The 17,040-nt window shown below is 49.8% G+C and overlaps 1 protein-coding gene across 1 annotated transcript in view; it reads left to right on the top strand.

Annotated features, from left to right (window-relative positions):
* The window catches only part of TGFA (transforming growth factor alpha), a 105,329-nt gene that overhangs the window by 19,892 nt on the left and 68,397 nt on the right, over positions 1–17,040 (top strand). Inside the window, exon 2 of the mRNA XM_031467225.2 lies at positions 15,608–15,661. Within this exon, the coding sequence (XP_031323085.1) occupies positions 15,608–15,661 (54 nt within the window). The remainder of the gene's footprint in view (positions 1–15,607; positions 15,662–17,040) is intronic.

Here is a 17,040-nt window from a genome sequence, read left to right on the forward strand (position 1 = left end):
TTCAGGTATTTGTTAGATGTCACCTGTTTACAAAGGACATCCGTGATGACTTTATTTCTCTGTCTCCACACACCCCCATGACAAAGAAGAGACTCCAGTATCTGCATTATATCTTGGAGTCATCACAGAAAAGTTCTCATGATGTCTTCTTATTCCAGAATGAGAGAACCCAGATTCCACAGAGTCCTTGTAAAGTGCTCCTGCTCGAATAGGATTTCAAGGGTTGCCTTCTTTAGTTCCCACTTCCTAGATGTCTCTTTGGTTTGTCTTAAAAAGGAACTGAATTCATTCAGCAAGTACTTGTTCCGAGCTGTCTGCATGTCAGACACTATTCTGGGCATTGAGGATGCAGAAAGCGAAAAAATATCGTCTCTCCCCTACCCCTACTTGATGCCAAGGAGACAGAAAATAAACAAACAAATAAACCTACAATATAATGTCAGGTTGTGACAGTGCTAGGGATGGGGGAGTGAGCCACTGGCTTCATTACCTTGCACGTAGGTCTTCACGGAAGGATGCTTTTGGGCAGTAAAAAGGCCCCCAGCACTCTCTTTTTCCTGTATGAGGACAGGAAGAGGAGGATGGAAGAGTTCTCTGTAACTCTCGCTTCATTGGGTTATGATGAAGGCTGTGTTTGATACCCACTTGGGAGACCCATTCTTAGATGTTGCTGGAGGGTCCAGAAGTGGGATTAAACCAGCCTTCTAGCAGCTCTTGAATTCTGCTCCCTTGGTCTCGGAGCTGATGGCTGGCAGACAGCAGATTGAAAATTGTATCCATGACTTGTCCTCAGCTGAGCGGACATCTAGGATATGGCATCTGTTTTACATCAGGAGCCACAGAAACAAGGCCAGTTGCCCAGAGACCAGCACACTGGCTTCTTGGTTGTTTCAGAAGTTGCTCAGATTCCTGGCTGCGTCTATCACACTCTCTAGGGGAAGACTTCTCTGGGAGACCCCTCTCCCACTGTTCCTCCCTCTCCTCCCCTCCAGGCTTCCCCATGCCTTATCCATGGCCCATTTCCACCGGAATAAGGCGGTCCTCGGCTTCCTCCCATCCTGACATGCTCCCAATTTGAAAGTGAAGCTTGGGGTCCACAGTGGCCCAGCCCAGTCAGATCAGCTGGCAACCAGTGTTGGTCACTGCTTCTCCCTGGCAGCCACTGTCAATACAGGTGTTTAATAGACTAGATTTTTTTTTAAGCGCAGTTTCAGGCTTGTAGAAACACTAGGTGGAAAGTAAAGAGAGTTTCCATACACTCCCCCTGAAATTAGCATCTGGCTTTAGTGTGGTACAGTGGCCATAGTTGATGGGCCAATACTGATATATTATTATTAACGAAAGTTAGTGTGTTTTAGCTATCAGTGTAAACAAAAGTCCTTAGTTTACATTAGGATTTTTTCTTTGTGTCGTGCATTCTATGAGTTTTGACAAATATGGAAAGACATGTATCCACCACTGTAGCACCACACAGAATAGTTTCACTGCCCTAAAAATCCTTTGTGCTCCACCTGTTCATCCCTCCTCCCTCCTCCCAAACCCCTGGCAACCACTGATCTTTTCACTGTCTCCTTAGTTTAGCCTTTTCCAGAATGTCATATTGTTGGAATCACACAGTCACAGAACATAACCTTCTCTGATTGGCTAATTTCACTTAGAAATATGCATTTAAGTTTCCTTCCTGTCTTTTTGTGGCTTGATAGATCATTTTTTTTATTGAAGTATATGTGATTTACTGTGTTAATTTCTGACATACAGCATTATGATTCAGTTATACATATATTCCTTTTCATATTCCTTTTCATTATTGGTTATTATAAGCTATTAATATAGTTCCCTGTGCTTTACAACAGGACCTTGTTGTTTATCTATTTTATATATAGTTGTTTGTATCTATTAATCCCAAACTCCTGGTTTATTCCTCTCCCCACCTTTTACTTTGGTAACCATAAGTTTGTGAGTCTCTTTCTGTTTTTTAAATAAGTTCATTTGTGTCCTTTTTTTTTTTTTTTTTTAGATTCCACCTATAAGTGATATCATATGGTATTTTTCTTTCTCTTTTTGGCTTACTTCACTTAGTATGATGATTCCCAGGTCCATCCATGTTGCTGCAAATGACATTATTTCAGTCTTTTTAATGACTTGGTAGTCCATTTTATTGAGATATATATATATATATATATCACATCTTCTTTATCCAGTCATCTGTCGATGGGCATTTCAGTTTGCTTCCATGTCTTGGCTATTGTAAATAGTGCTGCTGTGAACATTAGGGTGCATGTATCTTTTCAAATTTGAATTTTCTTCAGATATATGCCCAGGATTGGGATTGCTGGGTCATCAAGTAACTCTATTTTTAGTTTTGTTTTTTTTTTAAGGAATCTCTGTACTGTTTTCCACAGTGGCTGCACCAAATTACATTCCCACCAGCAGTGTAGGAGGGTTCCCTTTTCTCCACACTCTCTCCAGCATTTATTGTTTGTAGACTTTTTAATGATGGCCCTTCTGACTGGTGTGAGGTGATACCTCATTTGTAGTTTTGACTTACATTTGACTGATAATTAGCAATATTGAGCATGTTTTCATGGGCCTGTTAGCCATCTGTATCCCTTCATTGGATAAATTTCTGTTTAGGTCTTCTGCCCATTTTTTGATTGAGTTGTTTGCTTTTTTTTGTTATTGAGTTGTATGAGCTCTTTGTATATTCTGAAAGCTAAGCCCTTGTCAGTCACATTGCTTGCAAATATTTTCTCTCAGTCCATAAGTTTTTTTGCTTTGTTTATGGTTTCTTTTGTTGTGCAAAAGCTTGTACGTTACATTAGGTCCCATTTGTTTATTTTTGCTTTTATTTCTATTGCCTTGGTAGACTGACCTTGGAAAACATTGCTACAATTTATGTCAGAGAATGTTTTGCCTGTAGTATCTTCTAGGAGATTTATGATGTCCTGTCTTATGTTTGAGTCTTTAAGCCATTTTGAGTTTATTTTTGTGTATAGTGTGAGGGAGTGTTCTAACTTCATCGATATTTACATGCGGCTGTTGAGCTTTCGCAACACCACTCACCCAAGAGAATGTCTTTTCTCCATTGTATAGTCTTGCCTCCTTTGTTGAAGATTAACTGACTGTAGGTGTGTGGGTTTATTTCTGGGCTCTCTATTCTGTTCCATTGATAGCTTGTTTTTCATTGCTGCATAATACTCCATTTTATGAATGTACCACAGCTTATCCATTCACCTACTAAAAGATATCTTGGTTTCTTCCAAGTTTGTGCAGTTGTGAATAAAGCTACTATAAACATTTGCGTGCAACTGTGTGTGTGTGTGTGTGTGTGTGTGTGTGTGTGTGTGTGGATATAAGTTTTCAATCATTCAAATAAATACCAAGGAGCTCTATTGCTGGACCATATGGTAAGACTATGTCTCATTTTGCAAGAAACCACCGAACTGTCCTCTAAAGTAGCTGTACCATTTCATCAGCTGGTTCTGGTTCCTACACCACTTTCATTCCACGAGTCGGATTTTTCTGGGCAGTGCTTCAAAAATCCACTGAATAGTCCAGGGATTTCTCTTATATTTTTCTTTCTGTCATCTTCCTCTTCTTGCTAGAGCTAAACCATCCTAGCAGAAAACTCCCTCTTTCCCTCACTCTTTTCTTTTGCTTTGCCTCTCTACCCTTTCCTCCTCAAAAAGTCAAAAAGTTAAGTAGGGGAAATGCAGGGGCAGGATGGGTGAGGGAGATCTCACTCCTGCCTTCCCATGGAAATATTACTGTGCTTCCCCAGGTTTGTTTGTTTGTTTGTTTTTGTCTTCCTTTAAAACGATTTAATTTGCCACCCTGGAAAGGTACGTGATGCTCTCCACCCCAAAACTGTAGGGTCAGGCTTGCCTTGTTCCTTGCTGATTTGTTGCCAGTCAGCAAACTAGACTCTTCCTGTATGACTGAGTGCTCTAGGGACATTCACTGAACAGCTTCGCTGTGTGTGGCCAGAAGAACACGCATTGGCCTGAGGGAAGTAGGTCAGGAGCCCGAAAATCGGGCAGTGCACCAAGAGACGGTTGCCTGCATCACCACTCCTGCCGTTCCCTCCCTCCCCGGGCTCCTGGGAGGCTGTTTGGAGCCCCACGACTATAAATCACTGGGAGCGGGTTTGTTTGTGGCTTGTTAGCCTTGTCCCTTTATAGGTAGGCTTCGTGTGTGCAATCCAGATGCTTCGGGTTATTGCAGAGAGGCAGACAGATGAACATAGAATGGAGGGAATTACTGAACGGGGAAGGGGGCATCCCAGTTAACTGAGGGCAGGCTGATGCCACAGTCCTGCTGTGAACTTCCCCAGACCATTTGCAAGGCTCTCGTGGTCGGCCCTGTCCGTTCACGTGACTGCAGCTTGTTCGGTTTCCCCGAAGTTTGGGTGCTTCCGCCCATGTGCAGTTGGAGGCTGGATGACCTGTGGTTGAATGGACTTTCCCTGCTGGGATCCAGAATTTCTCCACAGGGTGCACTATTAGCATCTTAAGCAGGACGAGGTCCTGTGCATTACAGCAATTTAGCATCCCTGCTCTCACCCACTAAATACCAGGAGAGCCCCCACCACGTGACTGTGACAATTGAAAACTACCCCACCAGTTACCAGATGACCCAGGAAGCACTGCCAGAGGTGAAGACCCCTGGGCTTCGGGTGGTCTGGTCAGGGTCTCCTCATGAAAGGAGGTCTCCGAGCGCCTCCTGCCCACTCCTAGTCCGGGCCCTTCCCAGCAGCTCCCACCTGCTCTTGTCACCCCCGCCCTTTCTCATCTACTCTCCCCTCCTCCTCTTGCTGTCCCAGGGCCCGAAGAAAAGAACTTAGACATTTTCCCAGCCTGCAGTGTGATGGAGGTTGAGAAATGTGGAGTTGTAAGAACTTCAGAATGTCTTCCCCTTCACTCTTGACAGTCTGTACTTCTGAGGATTTGTTTCCTCCATCGACCCCTGCTTCTCAATCAGTGGTCCTTATGTAGTCAAATGAGTTCCCCTAAGGGGTGTTCTGTGGTCAGCCCCGAGAACACAGACCACAGTGGAAGCCTTACATGGTGTCTGGCGTTGGTGCGACATTGTCCCCTCTGTCCAACCCTCCCCCTTCCCCAGGCTGATCTGGGGGTCAGATCTCCTTGATCTGAAATTCTGCCAAGTCACACTGGTATTTATCTTGGCTCAAACCCCATGCCTTCTGCGGGGTGGTTCCAGGGGTGTCCTGAGTGGAGCGGTGGGAAGGAATGAGCTTGTCATCACCCAACTATTCACATGGAGGAAATGGCGCAGAGTTCAAGGATTGCTTGTTTTCTCCCTCCTCCCGGCTCATAGCCTACTTCCAAGCCACTGGAGGTGAAGGATGTGTACAGATGGCCTTGACAGAGCTGAGGGATGAGCCTGGCTTCATGGGGGCTGCCAAGAGGCTAATTCTGCTGGTCTGAGGTCCACACGAGCAGAGCCACTGCTGACCCTGTGCCCCAAGGATGGCAATTACGGGGCCACCACAAGGCCAAGGGAAGCTGGGATGGGGCCAGTAAGCCTCCACGGAAGGGGGAGGGGACTTGGGGTTTGATTCCTGAATTTCCCGGCAGCCAGAGCCCCACTCAGCTGGTTTGCAGCACCGAGGAGCCCGAGCCCCGCAGGTGATGTCATTGCATCTGCCACTTGATCCCGGCCTTGTCCGCCTTCCCGGTCCTTCTCTCCTCTGGGACTCTGGGAAAGCCAAGTGTGGCCCGTCCTACTGACACCTTGAAGCCTCAAATCAGTGGCAGACGGCTGGAGCAGGGAACGAGCACCTCAGCCTGGCACGCTTCCTGCGACCTCAGAGCCCGGCCCCGGTCGAGCCTGTTGGTGATTCAGCAGCCGGGGAACTCCAGCCAGCCCCGGGAGGGCTCGGCGATACTCGCCCCGCTGCCCTGCACGCCCCAGCCCGGGCCGGCGGCCAACCTGCACGGGAGCGGGGCCTGCGGAAGAGGAAGTTTGACTCAGTCCTCAGCCCTGGTCCAGGTCTTTGATAAGGCTTTAACTCTGCCAAAGGGATGACTGCTTCCTCCTAGCAAGAAAGGGTGGGGCATGGGTGGGAGTGGCAGGGGCCCTCCTGGCCCAGAGAAGATGCTCAGCGTGTCCCAGTTAACTGATTGTCTGACAAAGATATTTTGCCCCCGTATGTGATTTGCTTTGTAGGAAGGGGTCTCCGGATCAGCGGGCAGCACTGTTCTATAAGGCTTTGATGTGGGTCGGTGTTGGGGAGAGCGGAGAGGAAGACGTCTGTGTTGCAGCAGGGTGTTACATCACACCTGCCAGGCCTTAAAAACAAAGGTTTCTCAACAGGACAGCACCCCACCCCCTCCTGCAGGGATCTCAGTGGCTTTTTTATCTAGTTGTTTCTTTTTTGCATGCTTTTCCAGAAGTCAGGAGCAGCTACATTGCTTTTCTGGTGCCTGTTCCTGTGGCATAAGTCCCGGGCGTTTATTAGGACCTTGACTCTAAAGAGCCCAAAGCATTTTGCAAATATTCTCATTTGCCTTTTGTAGTATGGAATGGATGATAGTAATCTGTTCTCCTAAGTCAGAGAGGCTGGGAAAGCAGGGCTGGGCTGGGAGGGAGGGATGGGGAGATGGGCCCAGTGCCAACAGGCATCGGAGGTGGAGGGAGAGAGTCTGCCCGCTGGAGTGGTCAGGAGGCCAGCGAAGAGGACATGAGGCCAAGACGGGCCTGGGAGGCTGCGTATAAGTGAGGTCGGGGCAGCCTGGGGGTCTTCCAGGCAGGAGAGAATGAGTGAGTGTATTTCAGAGACCTGGGCCGGGTGGACACATTTGGATGGAACAAAGGGCTTGCAGAGGGAGCGTGGGAGAGCCTCTCAGAACACGCACGATCGTGTTTGCTTCATCTGTGTCTTCCTGCTTTCTCATAAAGATTTCAGGAAAAAGTGACAAAATAACTTAAGTGAGTATGACATTTTGGGGGTCATCTCAGCAGGTGGCCAAACCACACGGGATCATCTTGGCACGATCTTGGTTCAGCAGACTTACTCCAGGGTCCAGAGAAAGGTGACACTTCCCCATCCTCTGTGGTCCTCTCTGTAGCGGAGCTCCGTGTGTTGGTTTCTCTAACAGAGCTCAGTGTGATGGTTTCTGAGTTGAAAGGATTATTCCTCAGAGGATGTTGTGAGAGAAGGGGCTTTGCTATCTCTGCAGCATCTAGAACAGTGTCTGCCCCGTTGTGGGTGCTGGTTGGATGAGTAAATGCCAGGTTTCCGGGTTCTTCAGCTCCACTGAATCAGAATCGGAACTGACACTTAGAGCCGTGCCTGGGGGAGCCTGGGGTAGAAGCGAGAAAGGAATTACTGAGGGTCGGTGGGTTTTCCGGTTCCCCACCTGCATACTCTGAGGACTCACATGCCTCCAACTCTGTTTTCAAGCTGGTGACCTCTTCAAAAAATTCCCTTCCAATTTGCATGTATCCAAAACCTTAGTAGGTGCGAGGCGTTGTGCCGGGGGTGCGGGTGGAGATGGTAAGACACGGCAGCTGACCACACCAGGGGGAAGGGGAGATGTGAAAACGTCTTAGCTACAAGGTAAGGTCAAATAAGGATGGCTTGGAGGAAGAAATGATTATTTCTGCCATTCGAGTGAGGATTTCAGAGGCTAGTTTGGTTCCCACAGGTAGAGGAAGAGGCAGCCAGCTCAGGAGGGCAACCTGAGAGCAATGGTAACATAGTAGTGCCCACATGTTGCGTGCTTACAAGGTGCCACTCAGTATAGTCCTCGTGTATCCTGAGTCCCCTCGCTTGATCTTTACAGTAACCCTGGGTGGGAGCCGGATACCTTATCTCTTTTTACTGCAAAAGAAACCAAGCGGAGTTTGGAGGAAAGGAGTGCTGTGATCCAGAAGTGCTTCAGGAAGCCCACTCAGGCAGCAGGAGCAAAGGGAAAAAAGCTGTTGTCAGGAAAACCAGGGAGGCAGCTGTCGTGACAACCCAGAGGAGAGAGGGCAGTGGCAGTAGGGATGCGGCCAGGTGGGTAAGGTGGACAAGGTGGAGGCAGGGCGTGTAGGAGGCCTCGGCTTGGACGTGGGGTAAAGAAGAGGGAGGGGTTGGTGATGGCTATCGGGTCTTCAGCCCCACCTGGAGCCATGGAGGAGGAGGTGGAACAGGTCAGGGGACAGATGAGTTCATGTTTGAACATGTGGTTTGAGGTCCAGGCCTCTGGAGAGGGGTCAGGGCTGGAGATGGTGCTGGGGGCGTGGAAGTGGGGAAGTGTCTGTGGGAACATGGGATTTGTGTGTTGACTTCAGCAGCCCATAGTCATCCATACCAGCTATACTGTGTGTATAGCATATATGCTCTCTCTCTATGCTATACACACACACACATATTATATATGCTATATATCTATATATTGCACAGTATATATACATATGCACTATATATACTGTCTATACCACATACAGGTGGAGGAAAATGGACTCTTCCATACTATGTAGCAAAGGCCATACATAGAATGTATACACACACACACAAGGGTCCGTTTTCCTCCAACTTTGTGTACTCCGTTTCATTTTATTTAACCCTTGCAACAGTCATGCGAGGAAATGTTAGCCCTGTTATTGGCTGAGGACACAGAGGCTCAGTGAGGTTAGATAACATAGCCAAGGTCTCACAGGGAAGGAGTGGCAGAGCCAGGATTTGAACCCAGGCCTGCCAGCAAGGCTCCTTTTGGCTCTGCAGTAATAGACCCTGAGTCAGAATTAGAAAATGGTAGAGGCTGGCAATGCAGGGACCCATCTGCCTATCTCCTCCACCTCCCTGATCCTGAAACTCACTCTGAACACACAGATATGGAGAATACCCCTGAGCATTCAGGTAACATCGGCTCATTTTCCATGATGTCACAGTCATGAGATATTGCCTTAGACTCATCACGTGGGACTTTGCAGCTTATGGCCACCCTGGGGTCATTAGGAAGGGCAGCTGAGGGTCCCACGCTCACTGACCCAAGAGCATCCCTTGTGGACTATAAGTTTGGAATATATCATCAAGCCAATGTCAAGACTGCGATGGAAATGTAGAAATGGAAAGTGGTCTTTTAGGTTTTGGTTTAGGATCTCTCCCATCTAAATGCCATGCTAAACTGAAAGGCAAGATTGCTGTAAACCGAACACTCTCATCGAGACAAGCACACACAGCCTTCATCTCGCCTGATCCTTGTTCAAGGCAAAGCATCCACCTGCGAAGCGTTGGAATAAAGCCAAGCATGTCCCCCATCTCCCCGGATGGATCAGTGGTTGAGGAAGACGGACAGCTCTGTATCATCATAGAATTTAGGGACTGGGCAGATCTTCTGGCCCAACTCTGTCATTTAAACATAAAGAGCCCGAGACTGAGAGAGGTGAAGGGACTTGCTAAAGGTGACACCACTCACCCATGACCCTGGTCTCTGGTCTCCCTGTGGCCTGCGTTGCCCATGTCGCAGTACATCTGCCTTAGATCCAGGAGAGAAGAGAAGGCAGCAGTCTTTTCTCACCTGTCTGTGTTTTTTGGCTGTTCTTCACGAGGTGGGGGGAAGCGGAGAGGGGCCAGCGGGGCCCTGTACCATGAACTTACAATGTCTGTCACTTACAAGCTGGGTGGCCTTGGCCAGGTTACTTAATCCCCTGTACCTGCACCTTCTTCCCTCTAAAATGGGAGCCTACTTCCAGGACCTACTTCCTAGGACTGGCTTTGACTATTGAATGAGCTGATGCCTGTCATGAGTGCTTAAATGCTGCTACTATTATTGTTAATAACACTCACAGCCACAATAACAGCTGAACAAGGTGAGGAGGGAGCTTGGGAGACCAATCAGGCGCTGGTGGGCTTCCCTCTAGTGCCCGCCACTAGCATTACACGTGTCTTCCTGGGTAGCCTGTCCCAGGTCATGGCTGTTCGGGCGCAGAGTCAGGCCCTCGCTTGTGTGGATTTGTAACTGAAAGCTGCCCCCTTCCCGCACAGTTGGTTTCTTTGCTCTGTGCGTCAGGACCCGCCACCTGAAACACAACGCTGCCGGTTTCAAATCATTTCTCGATAAGACCCTCCTTGGGTAGCAGAGTCCAATCTGTGTTTTGAAAGCCACGTTCCAGATGCTGGGATGGTGAAAGAAAGAGCCTTCTGTCCCCTGAGCCCGTCTGCCCAAGACGATTCATTCCCGTGTCTCATATCTCTAAACCCTCCTTGCCTTCCCCCTGAGTTTTCCCAATCCTGTCTGGCCAGTTCCTCCACAAAATTCTCTGCCGCTTTGCCTGCCATCCTCTGAAGCCAGGGTCACTGATGTCTCTATGAGCAGGGGCACATGTGAACTGTCACCTCTTCCTTGGAGAGAAATGCTGCACTGGAGCAGTGGGGATGCTGCGTGGCTGCTTTCGACCGTGGGGTTTATAGGTATTCTCATGGCAGGGGCGGGGGGGGGGGTGGGTTCATGGTCTCCTGGCCCTACCCGCTCCCCCTCCTGCCCCTGCCTGCAGTGCGTTCCCTTTTCCTTTCTTCCTAATCCGTTCTGACCGTGAAGCCGACATCTGCACCTGCCTATCAAACCTCTTGCACTTAAAAATACTGATGATGTCACACAACACTGCAGTTTTTGCTATGCTGTTAAAAACCCCCCGTGTTGGTCGGTAAAATTCAAATGTTGGAATATAATTCATAAGAGAAGATACCTTAGAACCTGGTACCAGAAGATAGCTTAGGACCCAGCAGGCCCTGGGTTCCTTGTGACCCGTTTACACATGGCTGTCCCCGGGTGTCGCCTGAAGACCTCGCGCTGAGATGCAGGATCCTCACCATCTAGGTACCACCCTCACCTCCTAAGCTCCTGCTCTGTCCCTTACCGCCCCCCAGCCCCCAGCGTGGTCGGAGAGGAAGGGGTGACCCTGGCTGCCTCCCAAACACCCGCACTCCCTTCTGCCTCCCTCTTTCACCCGATTCCCGCCCCTCCCACCTGCATTAATTCTTTACCCAGAGGCCTCTCCTCGCTGCCGCCTCTAAATCCAGGGCATCCTTCATCCAAAAGGACCCGCTGCAGCCTCTCTCCAGCCTCCTCACATCTCCCTGACCCCCACACCTCGCCCTCACCTCTTCACACGGGAAGCCTAGCTCAGGGCATCTAGAGACGGAAGAGATGTGGAGCCCTTGATTTTACAGAGGGAACAACTGATCCACGGAGTGGAGTAGGTCAGAGCCTGGGAGCAAATACCGGCTGCAGCAGTGGCCAGAGCAGGGCATGGTCAACTCTGCTGGAGTGGCCGGAGACCTGAGGATGCTCCTCCCAGGTTGCGGTCCTAGAGCTGACTGTTTGCAGAGGAGGTGAGGTGGTTACCAGGCCAGTAAGTGGAAGAGGTCGGAGGGGTGAAGGCACAGCCTGGGCCCTAATCCTGTGCATGCCTGAGGGGCTGCATGGAGGGGCCAGAGGGACGCCCTGCTCTGTGGTCCAGGGGAGGTGGTGCCCCGCATCTGCCAGCAGCCTTTCCCACTGGCACAGTGGGGGGTGGGCTTCACAATGGCTCCACCTTGTGAGTTTACCAGATATGTAGGCTAGCCTCTCTCTTGATGTTCTTTCTGCAGGAAACGTTCATCTACCTTCCAAACAGCTGACATATAAGTCCTACAACCCTCATCCTTCCTGGAAGGCAGCCTCTAGGTCCCACTCTAACTCGGGGAGGGGGAGCCGCCTTTCACAAGATCTTTCTTCCGTTGCATGTGGTTTTCCCCTCACCACCACCCCCCTTTTCATTTCTTTTGAAAGTTCACCATCCAGGGATTCCCCTCTTGGGAGCTATTTAAACAGAAATGGGATGCTGGCAGGAGCAGCCCAGCCGAGATCCCTGGCCCAAAAGAAGGCTGGCCGGGTGGCCCTGTGGCAGGCGGGGTCCGGCTTTGAACCTCAGGCGAGACACACCTGTGGCTGCAGGCTGCCAAGCCTCCATCTGAGCTGAGTGTTGTCTGCCTGGAGCCACTGACTGGCGGCTGTCCCTGCGGCCGTGCTGTCCCCACACAGGTGCTCCAGGGAAGGGTTTCCTGTGTCTCTGACGAGCCTCGGAGCCTGCCAAGGCCACCTGTTTCTGGGAGGCCTTCACGCAGCCCAGCTTTCCCAAGCACAGCCCGGGGGGCTGGCAGGCAGGGCAGCTGGGCCGTCGGGAGGCTGGACATGCACAGCCTTGCCCCTCCCAGCAGACCTTGCTCACAGTGGGGGAAACTGGAGGCAGTGGGAAAATCCCAGGAGGCAGCAGATGTGGCCTCCGGAAGAGACAGATGAAGTCTCGTGGCTGCTGAATCTGTTGCTTGAACTCATTTGAGGGTTGTAACTGGTAAATACTCATCTACCCGGGTGTCATGGCAGGCCGTGGTCAGAGGCACTGTCGTGTGGTGTGGTAATTAAAACACTGTCTTGAGCACAGGAGTTGGAAAGACTTACGTTTGAATTTGGTGGCAGGACCTTGGGCAAATTTCTCTACCTCTCTAAGCCTCAGTTTCCTCATCTGTAAAACCAGGTGTTTCCATGGGCTGGGCCAGAAGGCAGGGCGGCTGGGAGGTGCCCTATATTGTGGGTCATCGCGACGACTAAATAAGATAACACGTGGAAAAGCTGAGTGGTGGGCCTGGAGCCGGCACATGCCCAGGAGGTGGTACCCACCCACCTGAGATGTGAAAGAGGCCTGACCCTGTCTTTCTGGTCTGGGACCCTCTTAGGGGGCCGACCACACAGTGAAAGGAAAGCAGAGGCCTCCCCTCCATCACAGGGTCTCAACTGAAGTTGTGCTCGAGTGGAGATTGCAGAGACAGCCCAGGGCACTAAGGCTTTGTTTTCCACCGGAACGTGAGGGCTTAGAAAGGAACTATTCTTCTTGTATTGTTCAAATTATGAATAAAAAGCCATTGTCTTTCATCTGTGGAACATGGTGATTTTGCAAAGTCTAATTAATTCCCAAAACATCTTTGCAGGTTTGGCAGCTGACAGCTCCCAGGTGAGGAGCAGAGGGGGCGCCAAAGGACTTGCCCCAAGGCTGGGGAGCGACTCTGCCCTGTCTTGGCTGCAGTTGGACAGTAATTGCTTTCTTGTTTTGGTTTTGCTTAAGCTGAAGTCAATGTGGAGCCCAGGAACTGTACAGACTGACGGGATTTGGGGCCAGGGAGGGAGATGGGGAGGTAACTCATTCGTCCGGGGACAGTTTGCGACAGGCCAGTGGCACTTGCTCTTGAGAGGTATGCAGACATCCCCAAGTCGTTCCTTTTGGTATCACAGGTCACTGGCCACCTTTGGCCCAGAGTGGTTTGTGGCGGGGCCAGCAAAGTCAGATCGTGATGGGTCCCCAGCTGACAGCGCGGAACCACTAAGACTTTTCCTGCCTCTGGTAGGAAAGCCTCACTTTAATGTTTGGTGTGTGGATTACAGACTCGGCTTTTTAGGTCTGTCCAGAGAACCCTAGGACCATGCTTCCAAAGTTGATGTCCTTTGAGCAGCAAGAAAGAATTGCATGGGACAATGTGTGATTTTTACTTTCTCTCCTCGTCCCCCACCCTTGCCTGGTCTTCCCCGACGCAACTGCAGCCCAAATGTCTGGTTCAGCACTCTGTAGGAGTAACTGGGAAACCCATGCCAGGCCTGCAGTAAAAGCAATCTGAAGTTTTTGAGACATTACTCATTTTAAAGGCCTAAAGGAAAGTCACAAACAGATCTCTTTATCCGGTCCAAGTGTGGTTCCTCCTTGAGAGTCAAAGGCTTGTGCATCTACAGAGTGAAAAGGGGAAGGAGCACTCACAACCTGCGCAGCGAGGGGCGCACCGGTCCTGAGCACTGGGGTGGGGGGTCACAGCACGGAAGTTTGCCTGTTTTCTGTGCTGCCACTGGGCTAACTCACTGGTGGCCCAGCCTCTTTGCACAGCCACCAGGACATCTTTTTGCAGTTCAGTTTTCGGAAGTCATTCTGACTTAGTTCATGCTGATTGCATAACTCAGAGAGGTTCCTTCTTCATCAGAATTTTGCTACTGTTCCCAGAAACCTCCGGTACTGTAACGTGCGGGCACATAAGGTCATCTGCTGGCAGGGGTGGCTTCACGGGTGTGCAATGCGTGTGGTCACAGAGCCTCAAGCTCAGGTGCGCCCTCGGCTCGGGGTCTAACGCTGTAAAGCTGCAGTCTTGAAATTCTTAAGTTTTCTCTTTGTGCTTGTGTCTTGTAAGTGAAGTCCAGGGGAGCAGGGTAGGCGCTGGGGGCTTGGGCATCAGTTACCATGGTCCCACCTCCCGCCACCTCCCTGCCACCCCTGGGTGGGTTCCTGCCCCTGCCACACGGGGCCTGGGTACAGAAAAGGTTGGGGTGAGGTGCATGCACCCACAGCATCTTGGGCAGGGCATGATGGCAGGTGCCCCATCCCGGGCTGGCAGCCCCACTATGTGTTCAGTGGATGACTGACTGGGGTGAGTCTCTCCCCTCTTCCGATCCAGGTCCCCAGGGTGGATGTGGCAACACCCTCGGGGGTCAGCTGCCCACCTTGGATTGAGGCGACTGGTTTCTTGGAAGAAGAAATCCTTGACGCGCTCTTTCTGCCCCCAGCTGTGTCTCGGCACGTCCATCCTGCTGCTGGCCAAGGGGAAACCCGGCAGCCGGTGGTCACATGCACGCTCGTGCACTGAGCCCGGGGCCTCAAGCACCCCTGAGCGCTCACCCTGAACATCTCACACCCCAAAGACAGCAAGATCATAAAGAGCAAATAAAAGACCTCACGACACACACAACAGTGTGTGTGCAGTTAAAGCCACTGAACTGTGCCCTTAAAAAGGGTCAAAATAGTACATTTTATGTATATTTTACCACAATAAAAAATATTTATAAGGTGTTTAAAAAAACAAACAAAAAAAACAAGCAACACATAGCAAGTGAAAAGAGACCAGGAAAGGAAGGAGAAAGCTTTATATACTCTCATAGGCACTTGTTTCCTGCTTTTTTTTTTTTTTTAACCCAGAATACCATAATCTGCTTGCCTCATTGTTTTTTAATTGAAGTATAGTTGATTTACAATGTTGTATCAGTTTCTGGCGTACAGCATGGTGATTCAGTTACACATATATATGTACATATTCTTTCTCATTATAGGTTACTACAAGCCATTGAATATAGTTCCCTGTGCTATGCAGTAGTAGGACCTTGCTGTTTATCTATTTTATATATAGTAGTTAGTATCTGCAAATCACAAACTCCTAGTTTATCCCTTCCTACCCCTTCCCCTCAGTAACCATAAGTTTGTTTTCTATGTCTATGAGTCCCTTTCTGCTTTGTAAATAAATTCGTTTGTGTCCTTTTTTAGATTCCACATATAAATGATACCATATGATGTTTGTCTTTCTCTGACTGACTTATTTCACTTAGCATGATCATCTTTTCCTGCTTTTTGCACCAAGGGTCCTGCGTATTCATTTCGCACTGAGCTGCCCAAATTACGTCGCCAAGCCTGCCTGTTGGCCACTTTGTAAAACTACCGACTCTTTCCCTTTCAAGGGGCCGGCCCTCGAAGCCTGGGAAAGTTGGATGTTGAGCAGCCTCTCACCTGTCCTCTCTTCTCCCCGCAACAGGTGTTTTGTTGGCTGTGTGCCAGGCCCTGGAGAACAGCACGTCTGCCCTGAGTGGTGAGTCCCATCCCCTTGGGGTGGGATGGTGTGTGGAGAATGGGAACGGGAACAGAGCCGACCCTGGCTGGTTTGTGTAAGCTTCCCCCTGGGGCTTCTGCCCACTGAGCTCAGACACAGCTGTCCTCTGAGCCCCTTCTGTCCTCTGTCCCAGGGAGCGCTCCTGGGAGGTCTTGACTGCGGCCCTCAGGGCTCACCGGCTCCCATTTCCCCTCAAACAGTCGCCGTGGGCAAGGCTGCTGGAAAGCCAAGCCTGCCCAACCCACAAGCTGGGAACCGTCCCATGATAACCCATCTAAAGAAGAACCCAGATTCCTAAACCCTCTGGTCTGCTTCTGCCCGGTGGTCTTTGTTATTTTCCAGTTTATCTTTTGACATGTGTAGTAATAGTCCCCTTGTTTCGTTTTCAAGATGCTTGATCAACAGATGGGGAAGTTGGGAAGCGTGGGAGGTAAACCACTCGTGGGGAGAGGATCACAGAAGCATCCGTTGCTACGTTCGTGCAGGGCTTTTCGCCTCTGTCCGTGTGCGCTAATGTTTTTATACAATTGGTCGTGGCGAGGAAACTATTTTGATTCCTGCCTTTTAAACTCAGGGTTTGGAGTTGTGCATTCTTCCGCGTTGCTATAAAGTCTTGAAATGTATCCTTTTTAAATGTCACAATGTTCCATTAAAATGGATGTGTGTGCTTTAATTAAACATTTCCCATTGCACATTTTTGTTGCCTCCACTTAAATTACGATGCTACATCTTGATGCCTACAAGCTATTTCCTTCTTTCAGATTCTTTCCTTAGGACACATCTCCAAGAACAAGACCGAATGTATTTATGGCCCTTGTAACAAATTGCCAAATAGCTTTCCAAGTGAATTGAGCTGATTTTTATGCCAGCAGTGCGTGAGTCTGCCAGTTTCACTATTCCCTTGTTGACATGGAGTGTGCATCCATCTGTTACTGCAGTGGCCTCTGCTGTATCTCCCTAGTTATTTCAGGGACATGCTGGGGTAGAGGGCCTGTGTATTCATAGCATCTCTAACCAAGCACACAGTGTCCTGAGCACTTTGCTCTTCTCTCCTTGCAGACCTTTCCTTTCAGGCACAGTGGAGGTGATGCCGCCACTCCCACTGGGTACCAGGGCTTCCGCAGCCCCACAGTCTCCTCTGGGAGCTGTTAGCCTTGATGCACTTGAACCCTTAAGGTATGCAAGCCCCTTGGTGGTCCATGATGCCACAGAAGAAAATGCCTCTTTTCCTCTGTGTTCTGCTTTTGTGGGACCAGCGATGGAAGGGTGTGTCCATCCCAAAGCAGTGCTTTTGGACTCCAGGGTCTACCAGAGTCTCCTTGAAGTAGTTCTTTCACTCTTTAATTACTTCCTCCATC

Source organism: Camelus dromedarius, chromosome 15 (genome assembly GCF_036321535.1).
Source record: "Camelus dromedarius isolate mCamDro1 chromosome 15, mCamDro1.pat, whole genome shotgun sequence".
Classification (NCBI taxonomy): domain Eukaryota; kingdom Metazoa; phylum Chordata; class Mammalia; order Artiodactyla; family Camelidae; genus Camelus; species Camelus dromedarius.